The following is a 27824-nucleotide window of genomic DNA, read 5'->3' on the forward strand; positions in this document are numbered from 1 at the left end:
TCTTGTAGTGAAGCCCCGAAATGCGAAATTGTTCCAAAAAAAATTATAATCTATAATATCCATTTGCAACCGTCATATTGACATGCACTGCTACGCCGATACCCCCTGTAACTCAGAGAAGCCACGGAGGACTCTGAAACTTCTCCCAGCCCTTAGTCCACATGAGGGGGAGGAGATAATGAGGGAAATTTCAATTTTGAGTCAACTATTCCTTTAAGTTTTGGCAAAAGGGTCATATAGTTAAAAAAAATTGTGTTTTACTGGAATTAACAAACAGTAAAATGCTGAACTCTACTGCTCAGACACACGAGCTGCTGCAGAGCGTCAAGTGGTTTTCCTGGTTGTTGAAGGATTTGGCTGAGTGGAGGTCACATGGAAACGTTTGGATGTTGGTGTTTGGTGTTTTAATGAAGCTGTGGGTCCAGAGGAGCTGGTTCTGCTCGGAGCAGGAAGTGTTTGTTCTGAGTGTGTGTCAGATCAATGGAAGGTCGATGCAGGAAGGCAGCGTTCCTCTGCTCGTGATCTATGAGCTCATTCACATTCACCTCTGACGCCAGGAAGCGTTTCTCCGTTTCAACTGGATCTTTGGAGTCTCGGTGATGAAGCGTCTGCAACAGGAAGTGCCCACTCTCCTTGATCCCATATAGGTTGTTCACTCTGACCCTCAGCACCAGGAAGCTCCTTTCTCCTCGCTCTGGACCTAGGGAGTCGGGGCGGCTAACGGGCTCAGACGGGAAGCTCCTCTCTGCTGGATGGATGCAGCCATTCTAGTTTCCTTCAGAGAGACGGCCAAGTATTGTTGGAGCTGAGTCCGTCTTCCTCCCTGATGGTAAATGACTTCATTACCTCACATCTGACTAACACTCTGAGTAACAACGAGTCCTAGAAAACCACCGCAGAGCTGGCAAAACCTAATGATTCACAACTTAAAGGGTAGTTCAACATGTTTGGCTAATTGGCCCATTGCCATAACCCCTATAGTCATAGCAGTAGGTTCGTTACCTTTAATTGTCGGTGCAAGCTGTTTTTAGAACGGCGGAGCAGAGCCGTGAGCTGCTCAGAGCTACGCTACAGAGGCTCATTATGGGATGTCTTGGTTTCCCTCCATCAAACTCATCAAATACACAATCCAACAACTCCACAACGCTCTGGTGGACAAGTTGTGAGCTGCACATTCACCACGCTATGAGATAATAACACAACGTTACCACACAGAGTTGTTTTAGAGGGAAATTCATGTAAAACCTCTGATGCACGTTGGACAGTTTTTCATCAACAGTCTCTGAATTTCCCTCTAAAACAACTCTGTGTGGTAACGTTGTGTTATTATCTCATAGCGTGGTGAATGTGCAGCTCACAACTTGTCCACCAGAGCGTTGTGGAGTTGTTGGATTGTGTATTTGATGAGTTTGATGGAGGGAAACCAAGACATCCCATAATGAGCCTCTGTAGCGTAGCTCTGAGCAGCTCACGGCTCTGCTCCGCCGTTCTAAAAACAGCTTGCACCGACAATTAAAGGTAACGAACCTACTGCTATGACTATAGGGATTATGGTGATGGGCCAATTTGACAAAAATGTTGAACTATCCCTTTAAAAACATGTGAATTATCTGTTTCTGTTGAGATCTTGGATGAGTTTCTCTCCTCTGCATCTTCTTCTCCCTCGCAGCACACACACACACACACACACACACACACACACACACACTTAGACTGGCAGTAACAACGTTGTGTGATGGAAACGACATGAGACATGAGACGAGTGACGAGTTCAGCTCTGTGTCGTGTTGTCCTGGTTACACATGTTACAGATGTTGCAGCTGTGGTGCTTTAAAGGGATAGTTCACCCAAAATTGAAATTTCTCAACTCATTATCTCCTCCCCCTCATGTGGACTAAGGGCTGGGAGAAGTTTCAGAGTCCTCCGTGGCTTCTCTGAGTTACAGGGGGTCTCGGCGTAGCAGTGCATGTCCATATGACGGTTGCAAATGGATACCAACTGTCTTCGTAACAAAAAGACAGACCAAAAAACATCCAGATACCTCCATGCTGCTCGTATGTAATGTCCCTCTTGTATTGAAGCCCCGACATGAGAAATTGTCCCAAAAGAAATTAAATAAGTCTATATTTCAAGCTTGTTTTGTAGCGGAAGCTTCCACTACAAACAAGCTTGAATGCATGGAGGTATCTGGATGTTTATTGGTGTATCTTTTTGTTATGAAGACAGTTGGTGTCCATTTGCAACCGTCATATGGACATGCACTGCTACGCCGAGACCCCCTGTAACTCAGAGAAGCCACGGAGGACTCTGAAACTTCTCCCAGCCCTTAGTCCACATGAGGGGGAGGAGATAACGAGGGAAATTTCAATTTTGGGTGAACTATCCCTTTAAGAAGCAGCGACCCCTGGTCCCAGCTCAGGCCCCGTCCAGACGATGCCGTTTTTTTCGAATCCGGATAAATACTTTATCGGATTGGCCTCGCGTCCACACGGATCCGGCGTTTTCAGGGGGTGAAAACGGTATTTTTTGAAAACGGGTCCCAGAGTGGGAAAATTTGAAAACACCGCCCCAGCGTTTCCGTGTGGACGGCCAATACGGACTTTTTCAGAAATGATGATGTCATGCCCCCCGCCGCTCTACCTGTAACCTGAGACACACACACACACACACACACACACACACACCGCTGCAGCAGCTGCTGCACACTGACAGTCTATGCACGTAACAACAACAACGGCCGACTAACGTCGCGTCGCTCAGACGCTGCGGCTGAATCGCGCCTGTTTAATCATCACTGATCATCATATTTACTCTGACACGACTCCCTGTCAACATTTAATCCATGTTTGAGTTTGAATACAGCGGGGGACTTCTTCTTCTATTGAATTACAGCGGGGACTTCCCGTCTTCTTCAGCTGTTTTAAGTGTTTATGTGTGGCAGCGCTGCAGCGACACACACGCTCCACACACGCCTGCAGTATGTAGGTACTACAGCGTTTTGGGTCGTTTTCACTGGATCAGTGTGGACGCAGATATTTTTGAAAACGATGCCGTGTTTACGGAGATTTTTTTCAAAACGATTAAGAAAAAGATCGGATTCAGTGAAGCCGCGTTTTCGTGTGGATGGGGCCTCAGATTCAACACCGTGCTCCTCTCAACAGACCCAGGATCAGATCTGTACGTTACAGACTCATCAACTGGTTTTAATCCAGACTTGTGTTTGTTGTAAATTACCCACAATGCACCTGGGCTGCTGACAGCTGGAGTCTCTAACTGCTCTTCACACCAACACACTGATCAACATCTGCAGCTGCAGCTCAACATCTGGCCCACAGCCCCACATCTGTAAACAGCTGCATCTTCCCCTCTAACCTGTTTATTTCTCTTTACATCGTTTTCACTCCAGACTGTAGAATAAAACTTTATGTTATTAACTCAAGACTATGAGTGAAAACTATAAAAACAGTTAGAGGACCAAAGAGTCAGAAAAGAACCAGAGGTTTTTATTTAAAAGAGTTTAATGACTGAAGATAAAGAACCAAACACACAGATCAAATGCAAACTGTGTGTGTGTGTGTGTGTGTGTGTGTGTGTGTGTGATTACTGTAGACAGCGTATGTGTGTGTCGCCCAGTACAACACAACTTAACACTGACATCTAGTGGACGGACACAGTAAACACACATCCATCCATAAAACTCATCCTCAGTTTATTCTGATGCCTTCAAATGTCACAAATAAAACACAATATTAAAGAAAAGATGGAGGAAGAAATGAAAATGTATTCAAACAAAATAAAAACCTGTTGAAATGAGATTGTGTGTCGTTTCATTCATATATTCATTTGTGAAACAGTTAAAGTGAAATCTGAACTTTCTTCCTTCAGCTCCACTGGTGTTTTGTTTATTTTTTAAGTCCTGAAACATTTGAAAAGTCTTGATATAATTTTGTATTTTTCCTAAGTTTTCAAATGTGTAGAACTGATTGAAAGGTTTTTGATCCATAGATGAACACACAGCTCAGTTTGGACCAAAACTGTAGCTATGACGAATTCTGATGAGATGAAAGCATGACATGACATTCAAATTAAACACTGATGTTTTGAGGTATCTGTGATAATCTGATAACCTGAAGCCACCGTCCACAGGCGACTTCACACTGCAAAAACTCTAAATCCTTCCAAGAATATTTGTCTTATTTCTTGTCAAAATGTCTCATTTCTAGTCTAAACTAATCTCTTTCCACTTAAAATAAGACTCATCACCTACAAATTAACTTGTTTTTAGATCATTTTCACTTCTTTCAAGCAGATTTTCACTTGAAATAAGTAGAAAAATCTGCCAGTGAAAACAAGTTTTTAGTGTTTGTAATAAGGAAGAAAAACTTGCTCCACTATCAGATTTTTCTACTTATTTCAAGTGAAAATGTGTTTGAAACAAGTGAAAATTATCTAAAAACAAGATTTTTTTTTAGGTGATGAGTCTTATTTTAAGTAGAATGAGACATTTTGACTAGAAATAAGACAAATATTCTTGTTAAGATTATTGAGTTTTTGCAGTGCAGTGACGTGTAGTTGGATGACAGCACTGCAAAAACTCAAAATCTTACCAAGAATATTTGTCTTATTTCTAGTCAAAACAATTCTCATTCTACTTAAAATAAGACTCATCACATTAAAAGTAGCTTGTTTTTAGACACTTTTTACTTCTTTCAAGCAGATTTTCACTTGAAATGAAAAATCTGATAGTGGAGCAAGTTTTTCTTTCTTATTACAAGTACAAAAAACTTACCTAAAAAAAACCTACTTTTTTAAATTGAAAATTAGTTAGAAACAAGTGAAAATTATCTAAAAAACAAGTTAATTTTTAGGTGATGAGTCTTATTTTAAGTGAAAAGAGATTCGTTTTGACTAGAAATTAGACCTTCTTAACAAGAAATAAGACAAATATTATTGGAAAGATTTAGAGTTTTTGCAGTGTGGAGTCGGTCTCCCTCCAGAGTTCATCCAGGATGAGAAGGAGAGGAACAGAAACTACAACTCCCAGAATCCCCCTGGGCTCCCACAACAACAAACGTGAGGCAGCAGCAGCAGCAGCAGCTGGGAGAGACACACACAGACACACATAGACACACCGGGAGAGAGTTGAGCTTCCGCCGGCGGAGGGAGAGTTGAGTCTCCGCAGCAGCGACAGGACGCAGCGACGCAGCGACAGCAGCGACAGCAGCGACATGGCCAAGGACCAGGAGGTGGAGCGCATCGCCAAGAAGCTGGACACCATGGTGCAGAAACACAACACGGTGAGTGACCAACACTTCACTCAGTCAGGTGGTGGTGGTGGTGATGATGGGATGTCGCTCTGCCTCCACCGGCCCAGAGGAACATGCTGGAAACAGAGAGGGTGCTCAGCTCAGCTCGGCTCAGCTCGGCTTGTGTAACACACAACACAACACAACACAACACGCTGCTGCTGCTGCTGCTTTATTCTGGTGTTTGGACATAGTAACTGGTCATAAACCACCGCCGCCTCTGATTGGTTGAAAAGAAACTCAAACATCCCGCAGCTGCAGCCCATCAGCATCATCATGATGAAGCTTCTCCAGGTAAATCCTTCACACTCAGCGTCATAGTGACACCTGCACTGCAAAAACTCAACATCTTTCCAAGAATATTTGTCTTGTTTCTTGTCAAAATGTCTCATTTCTAGTCAAAACTAATCTCTTTCCACTTAAAATAAGACTCTTCACCTAAAAATTAACTTGTTTTTAGATCATTTTCACTTGTTTCAAACTAATTTTCAATTGAAATAAATAGAAAAATCTGCCAGTGAAAGCAAGTTTTTTTGTGCTTGTAATAAGAAAGAAAAACTTGCTCCACTATCAGATTTTTCTACTTATTTCAAGTGGAAAATTTGCTTGAAAGAAGTAAAAAGTGTCTAAAAACAAGCTGCTTTTTATGTGATGAGTCTTATTTTAAGTAGAATTATATTTATTTTGACTAGAAATAAGACAAATATTATTGGTAAGATTTAGAATTTTTGTTTTGCAGTGAGGGACAGTCTGTAACTTTTTATTAGCAAAAATTAAATATTGTTTTCATGAATACGTTTTTACCATAGACTGTAAAAAAAAAAAAAACATGGACATAGCATCTGTGACGTCACCCATTGGTTTTGGGGAGTCGTTTTTGTGACTCAAATATGGCGGCCTGAACAGCGCCATGTTGGATTTAGTTAAACCCCCTCAGAGTGTGTGCAGGGGTAGAAACTATCGATTGAGACCAGAAAACGTTCTGACACCAGGCTTTTAATATGTTTATTGAGGATGTAAAGTGGGTGATTTTAACATGGGGGTCTATGGAGAATGCTGCTTTCTGACACCAGCCCCCAGAGGAAGAAGAGGGGATTGCAGTTTGTTGAACGAGGAAGTGACTTCACTTCTCAGACCGACAACTGTCGACGCCGTTAACACACCGGCCCAGAGTGACCGGTGTAGCTACCAAATAAATGCAGTAGTGACCGGTGTAGCTACCAAATAAATGCAAGTAGTGACCGGTGTAGCTACCAAATAAATGAAGTAGTGACCGGTGTAGCTACCAAATAAATGCAGTAGTGACCGGTGTAGCTACCAAATAAATGCAGTAGTGACCGGTGTAGCTACCAAATAAATGCAGTAGAGACCGGTGTAGCTACCAAATAAATGAAGTAGTGACCGGTGTAGCTACCAAATAAATGCAGTAGTGACCGGTGTGGCTACCAAATAAATGCAGTAGTGACCGGTGTGGCTACCAAATAAATGCAGTAGCGACCGGTGTAGCTACCAAATAAATGCAGTAGCGACCGGTGTAGCTACCAAATAAATGAAGTAGCGACCGGTGTAGCTACCAAATAAATGAAGTAGTGACCGGTGTAGCTACCAAATAAATGAAGTAGCGACCGGTGTAGCTACCAAATAAATGCAGTAGTGACCAGTGTAGCTACCAAATAAATGCAGTAGTGACCGGTGTAGCTACCAAATAAATGCAAGTAGTGACCGGTGTAGCTACCAAATAAATGCAAGTAGTGACCGGTGTAGCTACTAAATAAATGCAGTAGTGACCGGTGTAGCTACCAAATAAATGCAGTAGTGACCGGTGTAGCTACCAAATAAATGCAGTAGTGACCGGTGTAGCTACCAAATAAATGAAGTAGTGACCGGTGTAGCTACCAAATAAATGCAAGTAGTGACCGGTGTGGCTACCAAATAAATGAAGTAGTGACCGGTGTGGCTACCAAATAAATGCAAGTAGTGACCGGTGTAGCTACCAAATAGTGTAGCTACCAAATAAATGCAGTAGTGACCGGTGTAGCTACCAAATAAATGCAAGTAGTGACCGGTGTAGCTACCAAATAAATGAAGTAGTGACCGGTGTAGCTACCAAATAAATGAAGTAGTGCAGCAGCCTCAATAAATGTGTCCAGCTGCCAGAGTTGTCCGGTCGCTGCTTCCACAGACTCCCACAGACTCCCACAACAAACGTCGGAGCAAATTTCCTAACAAGCGTTATAAACTGACCACTGACTCTGGATAGCGAGGCTAATTTCTGTTAGCCCGTCTATGGTGTTTTACATTAACGTTAGCATTAAGCTAGCAGACGTTATGCTTAGTTGTGACACTGGCTGTGTGTGTTTTGAATGTTGTTTCAAACTATGTGGGTTTGATTGAACATCTTTGATGCTTAAAAATATATATTACCGCTTAATGCTTTACTCCTCTACACCGGCCGTTACCATGGTTGTATCCATGGTAACTACACCGGCCGTTACAAACGCGGTCGGAACGTTTTAATTACGCAACGTGATACGTCATTAACTGTGCGGCGGAGTAGTGTCCAAAAGTGTTTTTTTATTTGACCAGTGAGTCACTATATAGTCACTATATTGAATTCACTATATAGTGAGTAGGGAGGAGGGAATGAGTGAGTGATTTCGGACACAACCTATGAAGCTAACGGCGGTAGCTAAGCTAACAGCAGGACGTCAGCTGTTAGAACCCTCCCGTTGTGGGACACAACATGAAACTACTCCAGTTAGCTCAGTCATGTTGGAACTCAGATATCCGCTGGAGAAAATATTTTTTTCATGGAGCGTTTATTGAGTCACTGAGTTATTAAAGTTAAACAGGTAGCTAACCGTTAGCCCTGCTAATCTATGATAATGATAGTCTGAGTCTGAGTCTGAGTCTGCAGCAGCTGTGATGGAGAAGTTGTGGTCCCTCAGCTCAGTTGTGTGTTGGGACAGAGATGCAGTGATGTCGTTTAAAGTTGAAATGTCTCTCTGGAGTTTAGTATGAAGTCGTCACTCTTCTCTTCTTCGTCCTGTTCTTCCTCCGTGGGTCATGTGACCTCTGGATGTTTGATGGATCTGATGTTGACGTGGCGACATGGAAACATGGAGCAGCTGCTGCAGCTCCAGATGTTTCAGCTCCAGATGTTTCCTCTCCTCTGCTGATCCGTCTCATCTGTGTCGTGTCACTTTGCTCCTCCACTCTGAACTAACGCTCTTCCACGTCTTCTCTGACTACGAGCTGCAGCTGATGGGTTGAATTCACCACCATCACACTTCCTGCTTTCATGAAGAGTCCAGCAGCAGTGAGACAGAGCTGTATCCATAGAAACGGCTTCATCTTCATCACTCTGTCTCACCTGCTTCAACCCCTCAGCGATGGCATCATGGCGTCATGGCGTAATGGCGTGGTCACTGGTCACTTAATAAGGATATAGAACATATAGATTATAGATTTATCACCTGTCTGTTATCTCTGGTCTTTGACTGAGGTTTTTGTTGTTTGACTGAGGAACATAAAGGTTGTTGTTGTTGTGTTGTTGTGTCTCTAGGACGGAGCTCTGGACCTGCTGAGGGAACTGAAGAACATCAAGATGTCTCTGGAGACGCTGCAGGTGAGAAACTCCAGCTCAGCTTCATTACTGTCTATTTACTAGTATCCACCTACTACTACTACTTCAAACCTAACATTTTTAACATTCTAACATATTAACATTTTTAAAGGGATACGGCAACATTTTTTTCTTCGTGTCTTGCCTCACTCCTGAGTCCATGACCAGCAGATAGACACCATCCTTTCCACTGTGCGTGCAGTAACAAGGGAGATAGAGCCGTATCGCCCGTAATTAGCTTAGCTCAAACACTGGAAGTGTATAGGTAGTGTTAGCCTGCCTCCACCTAAAGTAGCTAATTAGCTTAGCTCAAACACTGGAAGTGTATAGGTAGTGTTAGCAGGGCTTGACGCTTAGCATTTTCCCTGGTAGCACGTGTGCTACTAAGTTGAAAAATCTAGTAGCACACAAATAATTTTAGTAGCACACAAATAATTTTAAATAATAACGTGATATGAGGTCAATGAGGAGGCATTTATAAGCAAAACAGTTCAATTCAGAATAGAATAGAATAGAATAGAATAAACTTTAATGTCCCACAGGGGAAATTTGTTGTGGACTCAGTGCATGGTAAAAAAGCTGCCTTAATATACATAACATACATAAATGACAGTTGACATGTACACACACACTCATGACACACCCAGTCAAGGGTTAACAAGATTAAAAAAAGTAAACAAACAAACAGACAAACAAGCATCAGTTATTGCACATCTCCCAGATAAGAAATAAAAACAAGAGTTATTGCACACCTCCCAGGCCTCAGCGTACACCATCTACAGAGCTGTTTAAAAGTTTGATGGAGGTGGGTACAAAAGAGAATTTTAAACGATTCAGTCTGCATTTAGGGAGTCTATACCTTCTACCGGAAGGCAAGAGCTTGTAGTTTTCCAGAAGGATGTTTGAATTCATAGCTTTTTAACAGGGATGCCAACGGGTCAGGACCAAAAAAGAGCTTAGAGCGGTGACACTCACCATTAACATAATACATGTGCATTTAAATACATTATAATATCATGGAAAAGTCAATTTCCAGTAGTTCAAATCAAACAGCCCCAACCAAGTATTGAGTGCATATAGATGGACAACATTTCTATAGCCTATTAAAAATGCTTTAAAGAAAAGAGAAAAAAAAGGTCCTTTGTAGTATTTACATATTTGGGAATACTGAATTTCAGGTCTTCATATAGGCTACAGTATATAATGTGTTAGTTAGTTTCACTTTTTGAATTGAATTAGTGACATAGGCCTTAATAAACTCTTCCATGATATTCTAATGCACCTGTACATTGGAAATGAGTGATGATAGCCTACAGTATACTGCATAGCCTACATCTTGACAGCTCTACCTTACTTTACTTTTTTGTATAATCCCAACAGACATGTCCAGTGATGTTCAGCCTTGTGTGTTTACATTTGTCTGACCCGATTATTCAAGTCAGTGGTCCTGAAATGTGTGTTTCTACACATTCTACATCGCGGACGCGACGTCTTTTCATATAGTACGGGCTTCCGTTCAAATGGGGCCGAGCTCCGTGGGAAACACCTGCCTGACACAGCAACGTAGAGAACCACGGCGCACAGCTCCATGGACATGCACGAACAACATCGCCGTCACACCGAGAGCTCGCGGCTACGGCGTTGCTTTGGGTTGTGAGCATATGAATGAACTACGTGTACGGACGCACTGCCCGCGGAGGCGGAGCGGGGGCCTTCGCGGGGGCTTGGCTGGTCACAGGGAGCGGACAGCGCCAGATGTGCGACCGGGCAGACCGGTTGACATGTGCGCCGATCTGAAACTGCCTCTGCTCAGGGCGCTGCGCTTCGGTTTGGTTCCGCGTGCAGTCTCTTTTTTTCTGCTGAGGCAGCATTCAAGTGCACAACCGGCCACAACCTCCAAACGTTCGCAACACATCATAAAACATTTATTGAACGGAAAAATTCGGTAGTCGCACACGTGCTACTAATTGCATTTCACAATTCGCATTGATCTGTTTTTTACTCGCATTTGCGACGAGGGGCTCGCACTGTCGAGCCCTGAGTGTTAGCCTGCCTCCACCTAAAGTCGCTAATTAGCTTAGCTCAAATGCTGGAAGTGTATAGGTACAGATGTAGCCACCTAGAAGTTCCCCGCTTGGCCCGTGGCGATAATTTAATCCCCCCGCGATGACGTAGCGAACGCAGCCACGACTGTTAACGCCCCTCTGCAGCCCGTGTGAAAATCAGCTGCAGTGCCTCATTTGTCCACGGGGAGGAGCAGTGATTTTGACCCGAGTTAATCCGTCAATCACTTTTCCTCCTCCTTTCTTTTTCCCCTCAGATGAATTGCTATAATTGCCTCCAAAACAGGCGATCTATAAGTAGCTTCAAAGATAAATAAACACCGACAGAGCACAAATAAAAATGTATATCATGTCTACAGATTTTGCATTCTAGGCCGCAACAATCACAAAAAAAGCCTGCGAAATCCTGGAGGGACTGTCTATTCAGCTCAGTGCAGCCACATCCTCTCTGACCAGAAATGACTGCTGCCTGATGTAGTTTGGATATGGATATTTCTCATTTTGATGGCCTTGCCTTGAAAGCACACATCATTTCTGCTGAGACGAGCTTTGACAGCGCGGTGCGCCGCTCTCTCTCCCGTTAAAAGTTAATCTAGCTCACCCAGCGGACCTCTCTCTCTCTCTCTCCTCGTCTCTCTCTCTCTCTCAACCTGTTACTTATGTGTTTAACCAAATGCACGAAAAGCCAAATCAAATCAGAAATGCGTAGCCCACTTCTTTTTAACTCACAGACATTTATTTTCATAAAGTAATAAAATATCTTGACATTTTGCCATCGTTAACTCATTGAGTGCCATTGACGTATATATACGTCAAATGCAGTTTTCTGCGGCTGGTAAATGGGGACGCTGTTGCGCACACTGTGAGTAATTTTGGGGCTTCTGGGATGTGTAGAACGAAGAAGACTGTAGATCAGAGCAAGAAGTGAAGAGGAAGGAGAAGACGAGTGCGATCGGTACAGAGATAAAAAAGTTGGGAAAAGTTTCTATTTCTAGAGGAAAACGACGGGCAGAGCCTGGAACAAGTGTAACGTGGAGCTGGAGGAAAGCTTAGCCACGGATGCTATTAGCATAGCTCCAGCATGAAGTGATCGGAGGAGGCAGGAAAGGTAAACTGATCTAGATGATCAGCACCGAAATGCCGAGGCGAAAGCGGATCGCGGAGTCAGTTTCACCAGTTGCTGTCTAACCGACGTGACGACGAACCGAGAGATCAGCGCGGTGCGTCGCTGCCGCGGCCGCGTCCAGCACAGAGGCTGAAGACGCCACGACGTCTCCCTCCCTCCTTCAGAGACGAGGGGAAGCAGCAGGAGGAGAAGGAGGGGAGGGGAGGGGCAGAGAGGGGGGGAGGAGGGGGAGGAGAGGGTGAGGGGGCAGCAACTGCAGGAGGAGTAGGAGAGCAGGCATCACTCTGCATAGTAGGACTCCTACTTGTTGTATTTTTTTTTTTTTTTTGTACAATGAAAAAACATGTGAAATGAAATTTTCAGATGTCTTACATGTTTCTGAAGCCAAAATTAAAACGGATAAATCACTGTTTGTCTTGAGAGACTCTCTTTCACAAAAATGCATTTTTCTCAGCTTTCTAGAAAAAAAGTGGTCTTTTTGGTGCAACCAGGCTCTATTAAACTTAAGATAAATTAAGAATGGAACAAGGTACAAACAAATGGTTTTTCCCTAGTTAAATAGAGAGTCTCCTCTTTCCTTTGAGCTATTTTGTGTTTTCAGAGTCATAATACAAAATATTCTCTTGGTCTTAAAATATTACTCAAAATGCCCCGAAACGCTGGCACATGGCACTGACCATTTTATAAAAGGGCTGGCACTCAATGAGTTAACATTGAGACAAAAGGCTGCAGGAATGGAAGAAGAATTCGGCAAATCATCTTATCACGCAAAAAGTCACAACAAACAGGTTTTGCACCATGGTTTGCACAGATAAGTCTTAAAATATGTGCAACACCTTCTCATCACAATCCATGCCACACACACAGTTACGTTATCAGCTGTTATTAAAACCCAACTCATCAGGACACGATGACCACCACTCACATTAAACAAACCGTTAACAATTAATCCACACTTAAAACGAGGCAGCAATAGTGTTAACTGTACTCAACAAGCTGTTATTACAAGGTTTACAATATGACAGACAACCTGGGCCGTGCGTGTGTAAGAAAGAGAGGGAGGGAGAGAGGAAAAAGTAGGTAAAACCTGCTAGCTGTTAGCTACCGTAGCTCAGGCGTCGGTCTCCCGTCAGGTAAAAGCTGCCGTTTATTCCTCAGATGAAGCTCATGTTGAGCCTCTCCGGTACAGTTATCCATCACTGCTGTTGAATTAGCCGCTAATCAAAAGCTGTCGCCACTGTTTTATCTATCGCTCTGGTTTCTCTTTTCTGTGCTGCGCTGATCAGAGCGGCGTCCCTAGCAACGGTGTATTTTACTTAGCAACGATCTGTTAAACAGGAATAACAGACTGTTAAATGCAAAATCAAGATGTAAATAAATATCAGAAATATCAATAAATTATCGGAATACGACATTCAATAGAGCCATGTAATAAAAAAAGGTTTATCCACTATTTTTGTGAGATTTGATGTCACAGCCATGGATGTATTAGGTCACAGCCCATAGACTGCCTTTGGAAGTCGGTACCCAAGATGGCGCTGTGACCAGCTGCGAACGCTGTGTGACGTCACGTGATATCTATCTATAGGTAGTGTTAGCCTGCCTCCACCTAAAGTCGCTAATTAGCTTAGCTCAAACACTGGAAGTGTATGGGTAGTGTTAGCCTGCCTCCACCTAAAGTCATCAGAGAAACTCTTCAGCAACTCTAAATGGAAACCGACAGGCCGATCTTCGTTTCAGAGCTGACAAAACTCGGGACCAGATCGGTCAAAATGAAGGGTTCAAGCAAAGACGCTTTATTTTGGTTCAAGCTAGCTACATCGAGGGTAGGTTAGCTTTCTATTTCAAAGTAAAAGCACAAATTCTATCGTCATGGTTTTCTGTATGTAAAGGGAAACGGGTGTTTTATTTTGTGAAAGTAACCGGAAGTGCGTTGGTCACAACAGCTAGCTTGAGTAGCGCCGAAAAACAAAATAGTAAACAGCTGGTATTTAGACAAATTAAAGACACACTGCTGATCTAAACGGCTACTTTCTCACCTAAACATGTTTGAAATGTGGATAAAGCGATATATTTACAGAGTTTAGAGCTAAAATGAAATCAGCTTCTGACTGCTGATTTCAGCTCAGGTAGGAGGCAGGCTAACACTACCCATACACTTCCAGTGTTTGAGCTAAGCTAATTAGCGACTTTAGGTAGGAGGCAGGCTAACACTACCCATACACTTCCAGTGTTTGAGCTAAGCTAATTAGCGACTTTAGGTGGGGGCAGGCTAACACTACCTACACTCTTCCAGCGTTTGAGCTAAGCTAATTAGCGACTTTAGGTGGAGGCAGGCTAACACTACCCATACACTTCCAGTGTTTGAGCTAAGCTTTAGCGACTTTAGGTAGGAGGCAGACTAACACTACCCATACACTTCCAGCGTTTGAGCTAAGCTAATTAGCGACTTTAGGTGGAGGCAGGCTAACACTACCTATACACTTCCAGCGTCTCCCTTGTTACTGCACGCACAGTGGAAAGGATGGTGCCTATCTGCTGGTCATGGACTCGGGAGTGAGGCAAGACACAAAAAGAAAATGTTGGTGTACCACTTTAAGTTTTAACATTAACATTTCAACATTTTCACATATGAACATTAAAGCAGAAGTGAGTGATATATTTGTGTTAATATAAGTCTTAAATAGTTATATCTTCCGACAGCAATCACTTACATAGAGTGTTTGGACTGAAACACGGGTCTGTCAGTCACTCTGCTCTGCTCTGAGCCCAGGAGAAAACATTTATCGTATCCTACAGTTTTTATCCAATGAGGAGAGAGAACGGCATGCAGGGCTGTGTGTGCAGCCAAGGAACGCCGTGAATGTGGCGACGTAGGGACGAGGACTGTTATGGTGCGTTCAAGGAAACTCGTATTTTTCCGACCTGTGAAGTCGTACCAGTTCGATCTGGTACGAGTTCACGGGTCAGAAGTTACGAGTGGCCGTTATAGTGACTTTCACCGGTAAAACAGGTCGGAGAAACACGAGTGGGTTGCCTGGAACGCTACAAAGTCGTAAGTTGTGACTTGAAGCTGTAATTTACGGTTTCAAAAGCCTGCCTGGAACGCAGCATTAGCGAAAACGACCAGACCACTTACTTCTGCTTTAACATTTTTTTTTTTTTTACATTTTGTCATATTAACATTTTAACAGAATCAAGTGTCCCAGATAATATTGGAGAACTCGCTCACATTAATGTCTCTAATCTCCCTCCTCTTTGTGTGTGTGTGTGTGTCTGTGTGTGTCTGTGTGTTTGTGTGTGTGTGTGTCTGTCTCTGTGTGCATGTGTGTGTAGTCCACCAGAGTGGGCATGTCGGTGAATGCGGTGAGGAAACAGAGCTCAGACGAGGAGGTTCAGACTTTGGCCAAAGCTCTCATCAAGTCGTGGAAGAAGCTGCTCGACGGCTCGGAGGGGAAGGTGGAGGACAGGAAGAAGGACAGTTCTCCTGTGAGGTCATCGTCCACCTCCAAGGACTGTGGCAGCACCGAGAAGAGGTGATGTCACACTGTCGCTCGGTGCACTGCAAAAACTCAAAATCTTTTCAAGAATTATTTCTTGTCAAAACCTCTCATTTCTAGTCAAAACTAATCTCTTTCCACTTAAAATAAGACTCATCACCTAAAAATGAACTTATTTTTAGATCATTTTCACTTGTTTCAAACTAATTTTCACTTGAAATAAGTAGAAAAATCTGCCAGTGAAAGCAAGTTTTTTGTGTTTGTAATAAGAAAGAAAAACTTGCTCCACTATCAGATTTTTCTACTTATTTCAAGTGAAAATCTGCTTGAAAGAAGTAAAAAGTGTCTAAAAACCAGCTGCTTTTAATGTGATGAGTCTTATTTTAAGTAGAATGAGATTTGTTTTGACTAGAAATAAGACAAATATTCTTGGTAAGATTTTGAGTTTTTGCAGTGTGATGTCACAGTGAGGTCACAGTGAGGTCACCTACAGGAGCAGCTGATTGGTAACTGAATGTCTCTCCTCTGTGTGTGTGTGTGTGTGTGTGTGTGTCAGCAGCAGTAAGAAGTGTGAGGAGGCTCCGCCCCCCCGGGTCGCCTCCTTCCCCCCCGCCCCCGTCACCACCGACAGCGTCCGCAACAAGTGTCGAGAGCTGCTGGTGGCGGCGCTGCAGATGGACGGTGAGGACACGGCTTCTAAACGCTTTCTGTATCCTGGGGGGGGGGGGCATTAAGTATCTGAACTTAATATCATGAGAAAGTCTTAAGGGGGGATGGGTCAAGTACCCAGGTCATGTGACTTTATGGCAGCATTCAAAACTAAATCGATACTTTAATGTCAAACTCCAAAATGGCCGCCTACGTGGACAGAGACACTGGACATAGGTAAAGTGTTTTTGTTTTTCTTGTTAATTACATTTTAGGGGGATTTGTTTTTGAAATTATTGTTCTTTATGGATAATTTTATGTATTCTTGTTGAAAAATAATGAATTACATCAACACGACTTTGATGAACAGGCATTGAATGTCTGTATCCTGGGGGATACGTTGTCCAGACAGGGGTACTGTATATAAACAGGCATAATCGCTCTCAGATATACTTATGTTTGGAAGCCTAAACTCTACAGATAATCAATAATATACAGGTGTTAAAAGTTGCGGTCCTATCCTCCACACACACACAGAGTCACAGAGAGTGGCTAATTAATTGCTTATAATATGTTTTAAAAGTTCATAAATGAAATATTTGATAACTTGGTAAATGGCAAATTTATACCCTAAACGGGTAATGTATCTTGGGAGATACAAACTCTAAAATGAAAAATAAAGGTCATATTTTGAAAAAAATCCTTAAATTGTGTTATTCTACCCTAGAAACATTAGAAAATAGCATTTTTTATATATGCTTGCCCATTTAAGGGTTAAAGGGATATTCCGGCGTTAATTTAAGCCATGGTCCAACGCACCATAACACCGAGTTAGACCCCCCCTGGAAAGATGAAGTCTGCTAACCGCTAGCTTCTCTAGTTGTAGCAACTTTAGCAATGACCGCACCATAACAAACAGCGCAGTATACGGATCCACTATCCACTGATCAAAAAGCCACTTACAGCCACAAATAATGCTCAGAACAGCACCAAACGTCATCAACAGTACCAACAGGGTCCCATCCCATAATACGAGGCATCAAACATCTGTTAGCTTAGCCTGGTTTCTATTGAAAAGAGATTAAAACAACTCACCCACTCTCCTCCAGTTATACGCTATGCAGCAACTTTCCTTGTCCAGCATAGAGTCCAGGCACTGACAACACACACCGAGGCCGACTGGCAGCACAAACATCTGGTTTCAGCACAAACAAATGGTTTCAGCACAAACATCTGGTTTCAGCACAGACATCTTGTTTCAGCACAAACATCTGGTTTCAGTACAAACATCTGGTTTCAGCACAGACATCTGGTTTCAGCACAAACATCTGGTTTCAGCACAGACATCTGGTTTCAGCACAGACATCTGGTTTCAGCACAAACATCTGGTTTCAAAGGTTTTGTATTTGTCATTTCTTGTACGGTGTACACGAGATGAAATTGTGTGCTCCTAGATTAAAAGCAGTGCAAAAAATCTGAACATTCAAATAGAATAAAAGCATACAAAATAAAATCCTATGTTAATTAAAAAGATACTAAATAAATACTCTTAATAGTAATAATAATTTTAAAAAAAGCAGCAGCAGTTAAAGTAAAGTGGTTGAAAGTTAAAGTGCAGCAGCAGTTCTTAACAGCCATTCGACAGTGCGCTCTCAGAGTTCAGTGCTCTCACAGCTTCAGTTCATGTTACCTTTAGTTTGTCTTTGTATGTATGAATGTGTTTGTATGTGTCTTTATATATGACTATATAGAGAGATACAGATTAGTGATAATATGTTAGAATAAATCCAGTTAGATAAACTCATAAATTAACTTATTGTATAGATTATAATGACAAGAAAGCTTGATAGCTAATTTATGAATATATATATTTATAACCCATTTATATATTATGAGTAAATAAGTTTCAATGTTTAATTTTACTATTTTCATTGTTACAGGCTACAGGTTTTATAATGTGCCAATAAAAACTAAACTAAACTAAACTTTAAAGTGTAAATTAATTACTGTGTGTGTGTGTGTGTGTGTTGCAGGAGACCACAGGACCATCGGAGTGGACTGTGACCACCTGGCGGCTCAGATTGAAGATCATATCCTTCAACACTTCAGCTCAGTGTGTGTGTGTGTGTGTGTGTTGCCTCCTTGACGGTGTGTGTGTGTGTGTGTGTGTGTGTGTGTGTGTGTGTGTTGCCTCCTTGACGGTGTGTGTGTGCTGCTCACAGATCTTCCAGGAGTTTAAATCCACAGACGTGAAGTATAAAAGTCGCCTGCGAAGCCGCATCTCCAACCTGAAGGACCAGAAGAACCCAGACCTGCGGCGGAACGTCCTGTGTGGAAACATCGCACCTGAACGCATCGCCAGCATGACGGCCGAGGTAGCACACACACACACACACACACACACACACACACACACACACACACACACACCTGGACGCAGCCTCAGTTCATTCATTCATTAATTCAGAAAATGTATTTAAAGGGACAACGAGGAGTTTCTATTTGGTTATAAAAAAGGCAAGGCAGTTTTATTAGTATAGCCCGGTTGTACCACCAGTTTGTCTCAAAGGGCTTTACATCCCATCATAACAACATCCTCTGTCCTTAGACCCTCACATCCACTGAGGAAAAACTCCATGGAAAACCCTTTTAACAGGGAAAACCAGGAGAAAGCTCAGGGTGAGCAACAGAGGAGGGATCATCACCCAGGACGGACAGAGATGTTGTTACAGACAAGAAAACAGTTTATAGTTTATGTCACAGAATGAAAAGTTTCATATTAATGTGGATGAATCTCCGTTACCACTTGTTAATGGTCCATTGTAGATAAATCTATGGTTTTGTCTCTATGGTTATTTTGTTATTATTAGTGGTGGTGGAAATGCTGGGCGAGCCGACCAGCGTTTCTTTACTTTCGGTTTCGTGGCGAGTCATGAGAATAACGCCGCCGAATCTCCGTTTATGGTGGGAACTACGACGGTATGTGATCGTCTTCCAACCTCTGACTTTAATTCTTGATGAATGAAAACATGAGTCTGTCTTGCGCCGGTCAAAGAATTTCACGGTGCGGAGGCTCATAAATGTAGTGTGGAAACACTTCACTTTAACAAAACTCCTCATTGTCCCTTTAAGTTATTAGATTTCATTTTTAGGTCATGTTTTGTACCAAAGACCATGGAGTAAGATGTAGTCTGATCAGTGTGTGTGTGTGTGTGTGTGTGTGTGTGTGTGTGTAGGAGATGGCGAGTGCGGAGATGAAGCAGATGCGCGAGGCGTTGACCAAGGAGTCGATCAGAGAACACCAGCTGTCCAAGGTCGGAGGCACCGAGACGGACATGTTCATCTGCAACAAGTGTCACGGGAAGAGCTGCTCATACACACAGGTCTGCACACACACACACACACACACACACACACACACACACACACACACACACACACACACACACACACACATACATACATAAATACATAAAAATACATAAAAATGTCTGTTTGTGTGTGTTCAGGTTCAGATTCGCAGCGCTGACGAGCCCATGACGACCTTCGTGTTGTGTAACAGCTGCGGCAACAGATGGAAGGTACACACACACTACAACACACACAAACACACACAGGCTGTATTCTAAACTGCATACTATACTGCTAGTACGTACTGATTTGGCAAATATGTAGTATGTAGTATGCAGTATGCGAACAAAAGCTAAATCTGCAGTATGCGAAAAGTTCCCGGATGTCGTACTGATTCGGAAAATATCTCCAGTATCTGACCAGTCTACATCGAGTACCAGTGGCGCCGCCAGCCGGAATCCTGTACGCACTGTGCGTACAATTTTTTTCATAGGTGAAAAAAAAAGAAGCAATTTAGTTTATTTTGAGGGGGTGTGATAAAGACGCGTGTTGTTTGTAACAGGCTAAACGTGCTGAGTTCATTGATTGTTAAACCAATCACTGGAAGCCTAACGTAGAAGCCAGTGATTGTCGTTTACATCATGTCATCTGTCTCTTTTTGATTTCTGGCGCCTATTTACACTACCGCTATGTGATGATTACGCCTGGTCCAGTATAGAAATGTCAAAAAGACAGTTGAGCCTTTTCCAGGCATTTGAAGAAAAAAAAAGAGATCCAAACCCACGATCACAAACACGCAGCAGAGCAGCGATAATGAAGGTCTCTTCTCTCTAGCTCCAAACTCACTCGTCTGCACCGCGATTATGGACTCATAGGCGCCGATTCCAGGTTGAGCACCCACTGGGGGAGCCTCGGCCCATCAGCTGTGTGCCTGTGGGTATGTGTAGCCCGTATGTGTGTGTAGCCTGTGTGGATGTGTGTTTAATCTCTCACGCGCTCTGTTAAGATGAATAAACACAAACCGCTGCAGAGCGCGAGCCTGGCACAGAGGCGCGCGCTCTGGCGCATCTGGCACAATCTGTTAACGGCACCGAAAGGAAACTGGCTCCGCTCCGCGGCTATTTCACGTCCGACGTCGATGTTAAGGCAAGGCAAGGCAATTTTATTTGTATAGCCCGTTTTTACCAGCAGTTTGTCTCAAAGGGCTTTACATGGCATCGTAACAACATCCTCTGTCCTTAGACCCTCACATCCACTGAGGAGAAACTCCATGGAAAACCCTTTTAACAGGGAAAACCAGGAGAAAGCTCAGGGTGAGCAACAGAGGAGGGATCCCTCACCCAGGACGGACAGACGTGCAATAGATGTTGTTACAGACAAGAAACAGTTTACAGTTTATGTCACAGAATGTGCGAAATATGGAAATGTTAGCAGGAGTTGATGAAGGCAGTCTCGAAGCACGTTAAGCACACGGTGTTATTGATATTGTAGCGTCCGAGCCGACGTAACTACAACAACATAACACAAATTTATCTGACAGCTCTCACTTCTTCCTCTGCTCCTCCTCACTCACACACACACACACACACACACACACACACACACACACACACACACACACACACACACACATACAGGTCTTCCTCACACTCACCCCGGTCCCTCAGTTTCTCATCCAACCATACGCTACCTGCCCGTACACATTCACAGTCAGTCAGAAATCACACAACTTAAACATCGTAACAACAACATTACTGCGGGGTCGCAACAATATTTTCAGCTGTGCAGTATATTAATGAGCCTGAGCGACAAGTCCCATTGCTACGTGGCATGATAAGCGCACCAGTGTTTGTAGAGCCTGGTGTGCGACCCCCCCCCCCCCCCGAAAAAAAAATTGTTGTAGCCTATTTGCCGTTTCTGTGCGTACATTGAAATTGAATCCTGGCGGCGCCACTGTCGAGTACTGTATCCCACAATGCAATGCTCCCCTGACGTCTAACCGTAACCAGAGCGTAACCAAAGACGGTAGTGTAGCCGTGGACCGTAACTATAGTTTAATAAAATAAAACTTAATGCAGACTGATCGGTTCATTGTAAAATATTTATTAATTTTTTGTAAATGTGGTGATTTCTGTACGTAACGTTAGGCTCCAGAGCCCCGAGGCAGCGCTGCTCTTCTGTCCAATACACACATGAAGCTTCACTTTACATTCACACTAACTAATGCTACTGATACAGCTGTTAGATTTCATCACTGAGACCAACATTTATCTCCTAAAAATAATTAAACCAGCCGGTGGTAAACCTCTAAAAACCTGCGGGTAAGTTAATTAGCGATGGTTTTCTCCCCCGGGATGAGGACGGAGGTTGGCCGGCCGAGCAGCTCTGCAGACCGGCTGCTGCCTCTGTGATGTCCCGGTCGCTGCAGAGCTTCACTTCTCTGAAAAACATCGGAGCAAACTTCTAAACAGCCGTCGTTTGGATGAACTGGCCGTAGATTTGGGATCTAAACAGTTACTTTCTCGCATGAAAAAATATTAAAACTTAATAAAGTTACGTAATAACAGCGCTAGAGCGGGAAATAAAACAGCTTTTAGCCTGTTTTACAGCTACTGCTACCGGTTGCTGTGAACTGCATTCTGGGAAACTCGTATACTGTTACTGTGATGATAACGGCGTCGGTCTGCTGAAGCAGCATACTGAATCCTACATTCAGTATGCAGTATACAGTACATATAACGCAGTATGTAGTAGGCAGTACGGTAGTATGCGGTTTAGAAAACAGCCTCAGACTCATGGTTTTTGGCGAGGAGGTGTGTCACTGGGTAAACTCTGGATGTCCACAGTTTCAGAATGAAAGTCCTGTTTTTGGACCCGTAATGAATTTTAACCACATCCATGACCCTTCAAGTGGACAAAAACATCTATGGGTTTTTAATGTATTTTAAAGTAAAAATTAAACTAACAGATTTCACCATGAAACTTCCCAAGTTTATCACTCACATTAAAGGCCCATGCTGTGCACTTTTCTCTGGGTTTATTTACCTGCTGATATCCCTAACAAGATGTATCATTGGTTTTGAGTACCTGTGATCTGCTTCATATGGTTTCTACTGCCCCTTTCTGTTGCCTCTTTCTGGAGCTCTAGCAGACACAGGTCATTTGGCCAATCAGAAGAGAGAATGAGAACCTCTCCTCTGATTGGCTCACTGTTTTTGAGTGGTGTGTGGTCGGGCCAATCACAGGCAAGTAACTGAAACCTAAGCTGCATTCATAAAAATTGAAAAAAAAAAACTGGTCACGGTGGGCGGAGTTACCTTGTGTGTGACATCACAGAAAGGAGGAAGTGCTATCTGCTCGTCTTAAAGAGACAGTTCCTACAAATGGGCGGTGTGTGTTTCTCCGTTTATGACCAGTTTGATGCATGGGGCAGTATATACGTGGCCCAGAGACCTCCCCAAGCACCAAAAAATAACCAAAATCACATTTTTCATGCCATGGGGCCTTTAAGACAAATATTTTTTGTATTACAAGTTTTGTCAAATTTTATGTTTATATATGTAAATGAGGCACGCTAATGCGCTAATTTGCATATTTCCAGAACATAAATCTGAACAATGGATAAAGCTGCTTTGTTTTATTTTGTTGACATATCAGAGTCTTTAGTTTTTCCAGAGGAGGATTGTGGGTATCTCTTTTTATCACTCTGTAAAATGAGAAAATACTGTCACCAGCCCTTTAAAACATCTAATGTCTCCATGTTTTTAGTAATAAAATGTTGTATAAATGAGGCTGTGAATGATATATCAACAATCCCCTCTGTAAAAACCTTCAGAATATAGAAAGGAATGAAAAATAATAAAATAAAAACATAGTAGACTAGTCACTGACAATAGAGAAATCATTTTACAGCTAAAACAGCCGGCCAGGAAGGGGTTAAACATGTAGAAACCATGTCTCTAGGTATTGTCATGTTTAGTCCAGACCCAGACTCATTATGTATCACACATATTATGGGAGTAACTGGTGTTAAATGTTCTCCAGTCGTCATGGAAGTGGGACAACAGAGGGTTAATGGAGGGAAATGAGTGATGTCATAATGAGCTGTGGCCACAAGATGGCGTCAGAGTCTCACTCAGAGAGAGACAGAGAGAGAGCAGGGTTGAACCTGTCTCCATTTCAATCTCAATATCTTTATTGACACAACAAGGCAGTGCTCATATTGATAAAGAATATAACAATAAAATAATATTAATAAAAATAAACAGATGAATCTTTTCTATTCTTTCCTTTAAACTCGTTCTTTAACTCCTTCACTTCTGTCAATCTGTCACTTCTACTCTTCCTCCCACTCCTCCGCTCCTCTTTACATCTTACACCTCATTAGCTGCCTTCCTTCCTTCATCTCCTCCTTCCTTCCCTCCCTCCTTCATCTCCTCCCTCCTTCCCTCCATGTTTCCTCCCTGCTTCCCTCCCTCTCTCCCTCCTTCCCTCTCCTCCTGCTCCCTCGCTCCCTTATTTAGAGAATCAGTTTGTGTTTTAAAAACCTCTCATGAAGTTTCTGTTTCTGACATTTTAAAGACATTCAACACTTTAAAACTTTTTTTTTTTTTTAAAGAGCACAGTTGTTCAATCAGCTGTTAATTGAAAACATATATTATATACATATATTAAAACATATATTCAATCAAAAATCTTGAAACCACCAGATGAACTCAGTGTCAGTCTGGTTCTCTGGTCTCTGCTCAGACCAGATCGTTGTTCGAATCCTGAGAAGCTGAAGCTGAATTCATCATGGTGTTAAATGATGTAAATATCACAAGTTATTGATTAGTGCAACTTTAATCTTGGTAAATGTTCAGGCTGGTAATTATCATTATAATAATAACATTATTCTTATTTATTTATGTATTTATATAATGTGTTGTAGAGTTGTAGTTACACAGACACACAACAGGTTTTCTCTTGTTATCTATTTCTATTGATCATGTTGAATGAATTATTACACAGATGCGTGTGTGTGTGTGTGTGTGTGTGTCTGTGTGTGTGTGTGTGTGTGTGTGTGTGTCTGTCGGTGTGTGTGTGTTAATCTGTTAATTGATGCACCGCACCAACGACTGTGAGGAACAGGACGTAAACAACACAGGAAGATTCAATAATCAATAATAATAATAATGATGATGATCATCTGAGGACGGAGGAGACAACAGGATTATTTGAAGGGATACGCCAACATTTTTTTTTCCGTGTCTTGCCTCACTCCCGAGTCCATGGCCAGCAGATAGACACCATCCTTTCCACTGTGTGTGCAGTAACCATGGAGATAGAACCGTATCGCCGTAATTAGCTTAGCTCAAACACTGGTAGTGACTTTAGGTGGAGGCAGGCTAACACTACCCATACACTTCCAGTGTTTGAGCTAAGCTAATTAGCCACTTTAGGTGGAGGCAGGCTAACACTACCTATACACTTCCAGTGTTTGAGCTAAGCTAATTAGCCACTTTAGGTGGAGGCAGGCTAACACTACCCATACACTTCCAGTGTTTGAGCTAAGCTAATTAGCGACTTTAGGTGGAGGCAGGCTAACACTACCTATACACTTCCAGCGTTTGAGCTAAGCTAATTAGCGACTTTAGGTAGGAGGCAGGCTAACACTACCTATACACTTCCAGTGTTTGAGCTAAGCTAATTAGCGACTTTAGGTAGGAGGCAGGCTAACACTACCTATACACTTCCAGCGTTTGAGCTAAGCTAATTAGCGACTTTAGGTAGGAGGCAGGCTAACACTACCCATACACTTCCAGTGTTTGAGCTAAGCTAATTAGCGACTTTAGGTGAAGGCAGGCTAACACTACCCATACACTTCCAGTGTTTGAGCTAAGCTAATTACGGCGATACGGCTCTATCTCCCTTGTTACTGCAGCACAGTGGAAAGGATGGTGTCTATCTGCTGGTCATGGACTCGGGAGTGAGGCAAGACACGAAAAGAAAAAAAATGTTGGCGTATCCCTTTAACTATTTAACTGTTGAGTGAATGTTGATGTTTTTTATCCTGAGATTAACCACCACCTCTCTGTCTCTGTCTCTCAGTTCTGTTGAAGAGGAGCCGAGTCGTTGTTCTTCCATCATGAAGTAAAACTTCAGTGAATTGAATTGAATGAGTTTTTGTTTGATTAATTTTTTTATTTTTGTATAATTTCTTTTTTTATATATAAAAATATCTATAAAAACTAAAAGCTGTAATATATTTGGAGAGAAAATGCCACTTCATGTCGTCTCTGGGTTTTTCCTTTGTTTTGTACGGAGAAGTCGAGTTGATTTCTTCCTCTAAAGAAGCTTGAAGTCAAACTGCTGCTGAGACGACTGTGTGTCTCGTTTTGACATGTTTGCTGCCACATATTTTGCCTTTACATTTCTATTAAAGTTGCTGTTGGATGAAAAACTCAATGACAAATCAGTCCTTTGTGTTTTTCTTTTAGATTGTACAGACTCATCTCACATCACGACATCCTGGAAGGGGTTAAAATTTTAACTAACAGATTTCACCATGAAACTTCCCAAGTTCATCACTCACATTAAGAAAGATATTTTTTGTATTACAAGTTTCGTCAAATTTTATGTTTAAATATGTAAATGAGGCAATATCTGATTAAATATGCACTAATTTGCATATTTCCAGAACAGAAATCTGAAAAATGGATAAAGCCACTTTCAATTCACTTCATCAATTCACTTTCAAACATATCTCTTTTTATCACTCTGTAAATGAGAAAATACTGTCACCAGCCCTAAAACATCTAATGTCTCCATGTTTTTAGTAATAAAATGTTGTATAAATGAGGCTGTGAATGAAGACTCATCGCCTAAAAATTAACTTGTTTTTAGATCATTTTCACTTGTTTCAAACTAATTTTCACTTGAAATAAGTAGAAAAATCTGCCAGTGAAAGCAAGTTTTTTGTGTTTGTAATAAGAAAGAAAAACTTGCTCCACTATCAGATTTTTCTACTTATTTCAAGTGAAAATCTGCTTGAAAGAAGTAAAAAGTGTCTAAAAACAAGCTGCTTTTAATGTGATGAGTCTTATTTTAAGTAGAAAGAGATTTGTTTTGACTAGAAATAAGACAAATATTCTTGGTAAGATAGTTGAGTTTCTGCAGTGTGCAGACGAAAGAGACAAAATGAAGTAAAATAAAAACCTTAATGTGGATTTTCTACCATTTCTTTTGACTTTTCTGAGAGAGAATAAATGTTAAGGAAGAAAAACAGAACAAAATCTCACAGTTGATCAGTGCATGAAACAACCGTGTTTTTGCCTGTCGTGTCTCAGACTTCTGGCGGTTTCTTCCAATTGAGGCTGAAAGTGAAGAAATGAAAATGTTGGACGTTTTCAAGCATGAATCATCAGAAGGTGTAAACAGGAGCGCTGTGGTGACGTCCATCATCAGAGGGACGAGGACGGAAACGTCTCAGTCTCAGGATGAAGCAGATTTACAGCTGGAAGAATAAAATGAATCACATGAAACAAAACAAAACAAAACAAAACAAAACAAAAGAAGTTGAGTCCACGCCGCTGCAGCAGCCAGAGAGACGACGAGGTGATGACAGGAGAGAAAGAAGAAGAGCAGAGAAACTCCTGGTGTGTTTGTTGTGGAAACACGGCTGAGCTCCGTCCGTACATGAGCATGAGACAGAGAAACAGTTTCTCTTCAGGATGGAAAACAGACATGAAGACAGAGGCAGGAAGACGCTGCAGAGAAACATGGAGGCTGAGCAGAGTGACCAGGTCACGGCGACTACTGACCAAGTTTGGACACAACAACTAATAACAACGATGAACTGTACACCGTAGTGGGGTCATATTCCTGCAGGTTTATGTTGCCTCATTTCTAAGATTTTTCTTATTTCTAAGAGTTTTCTCAAAATGAAACTCTAAGTCAAGTCATTTTTATTTTAAAGGGATGATTCAGAGTAATTTCAACCTAGGGTCCTTTGCACCATGACCTTGAGCTAAATGCCCCCCCAGAAGCTTGTTTTCCCTTGCTCCAACAGTGGTCGAGTTACCGCTATTAACCGAATGGCGCTAATGTTACCAAGCAGCTCTATCTTAAATTACCCCAATAATAATGTCCAGAATTCCTGGTGTACAAACTTTTTAATGCTTCGTTTACTACTACTAACACTATTTGTACTACTGTAGAAGTTTG

The 27824-nt window shown here is 42.2% G+C and overlaps 1 protein-coding gene across 1 annotated transcript; it reads left to right on the forward strand.

Moving 5' to 3' along the window:
* Window positions 1–5228: 5228 nt before the first annotated feature.
* On the forward strand, window positions 5229–25741 carry tcea2 (transcription elongation factor A (SII), 2; the record flags this gene model as incomplete). The annotated part of the gene is made up of 9 exons (XM_083975369.1): window positions 5229–5297; window positions 8872–8934; window positions 15457–15656; window positions 16177–16301; window positions 18302–18360; window positions 18491–18643; window positions 19505–19651; window positions 19778–19849; window positions 25710–25741. The coding sequence occupies 9 exons, from the start codon at window positions 5229–5231 to the stop codon at window positions 25716–25718; spliced, it is 897 nt and encodes a 298-aa protein (XP_083831495.1). The 3' UTR covers window positions 25719–25741.
* Between the last annotated feature and the right edge of the window lie 2083 nt (window positions 25742–27824).

This window comes from Trachurus trachurus (genome assembly GCF_905171665.1).
Source record: "Trachurus trachurus genome assembly, chromosome: 7".
Lineage (NCBI taxonomy): Eukaryota > Metazoa > Chordata > Actinopteri > Carangiformes > Carangidae > Trachurus > Trachurus trachurus.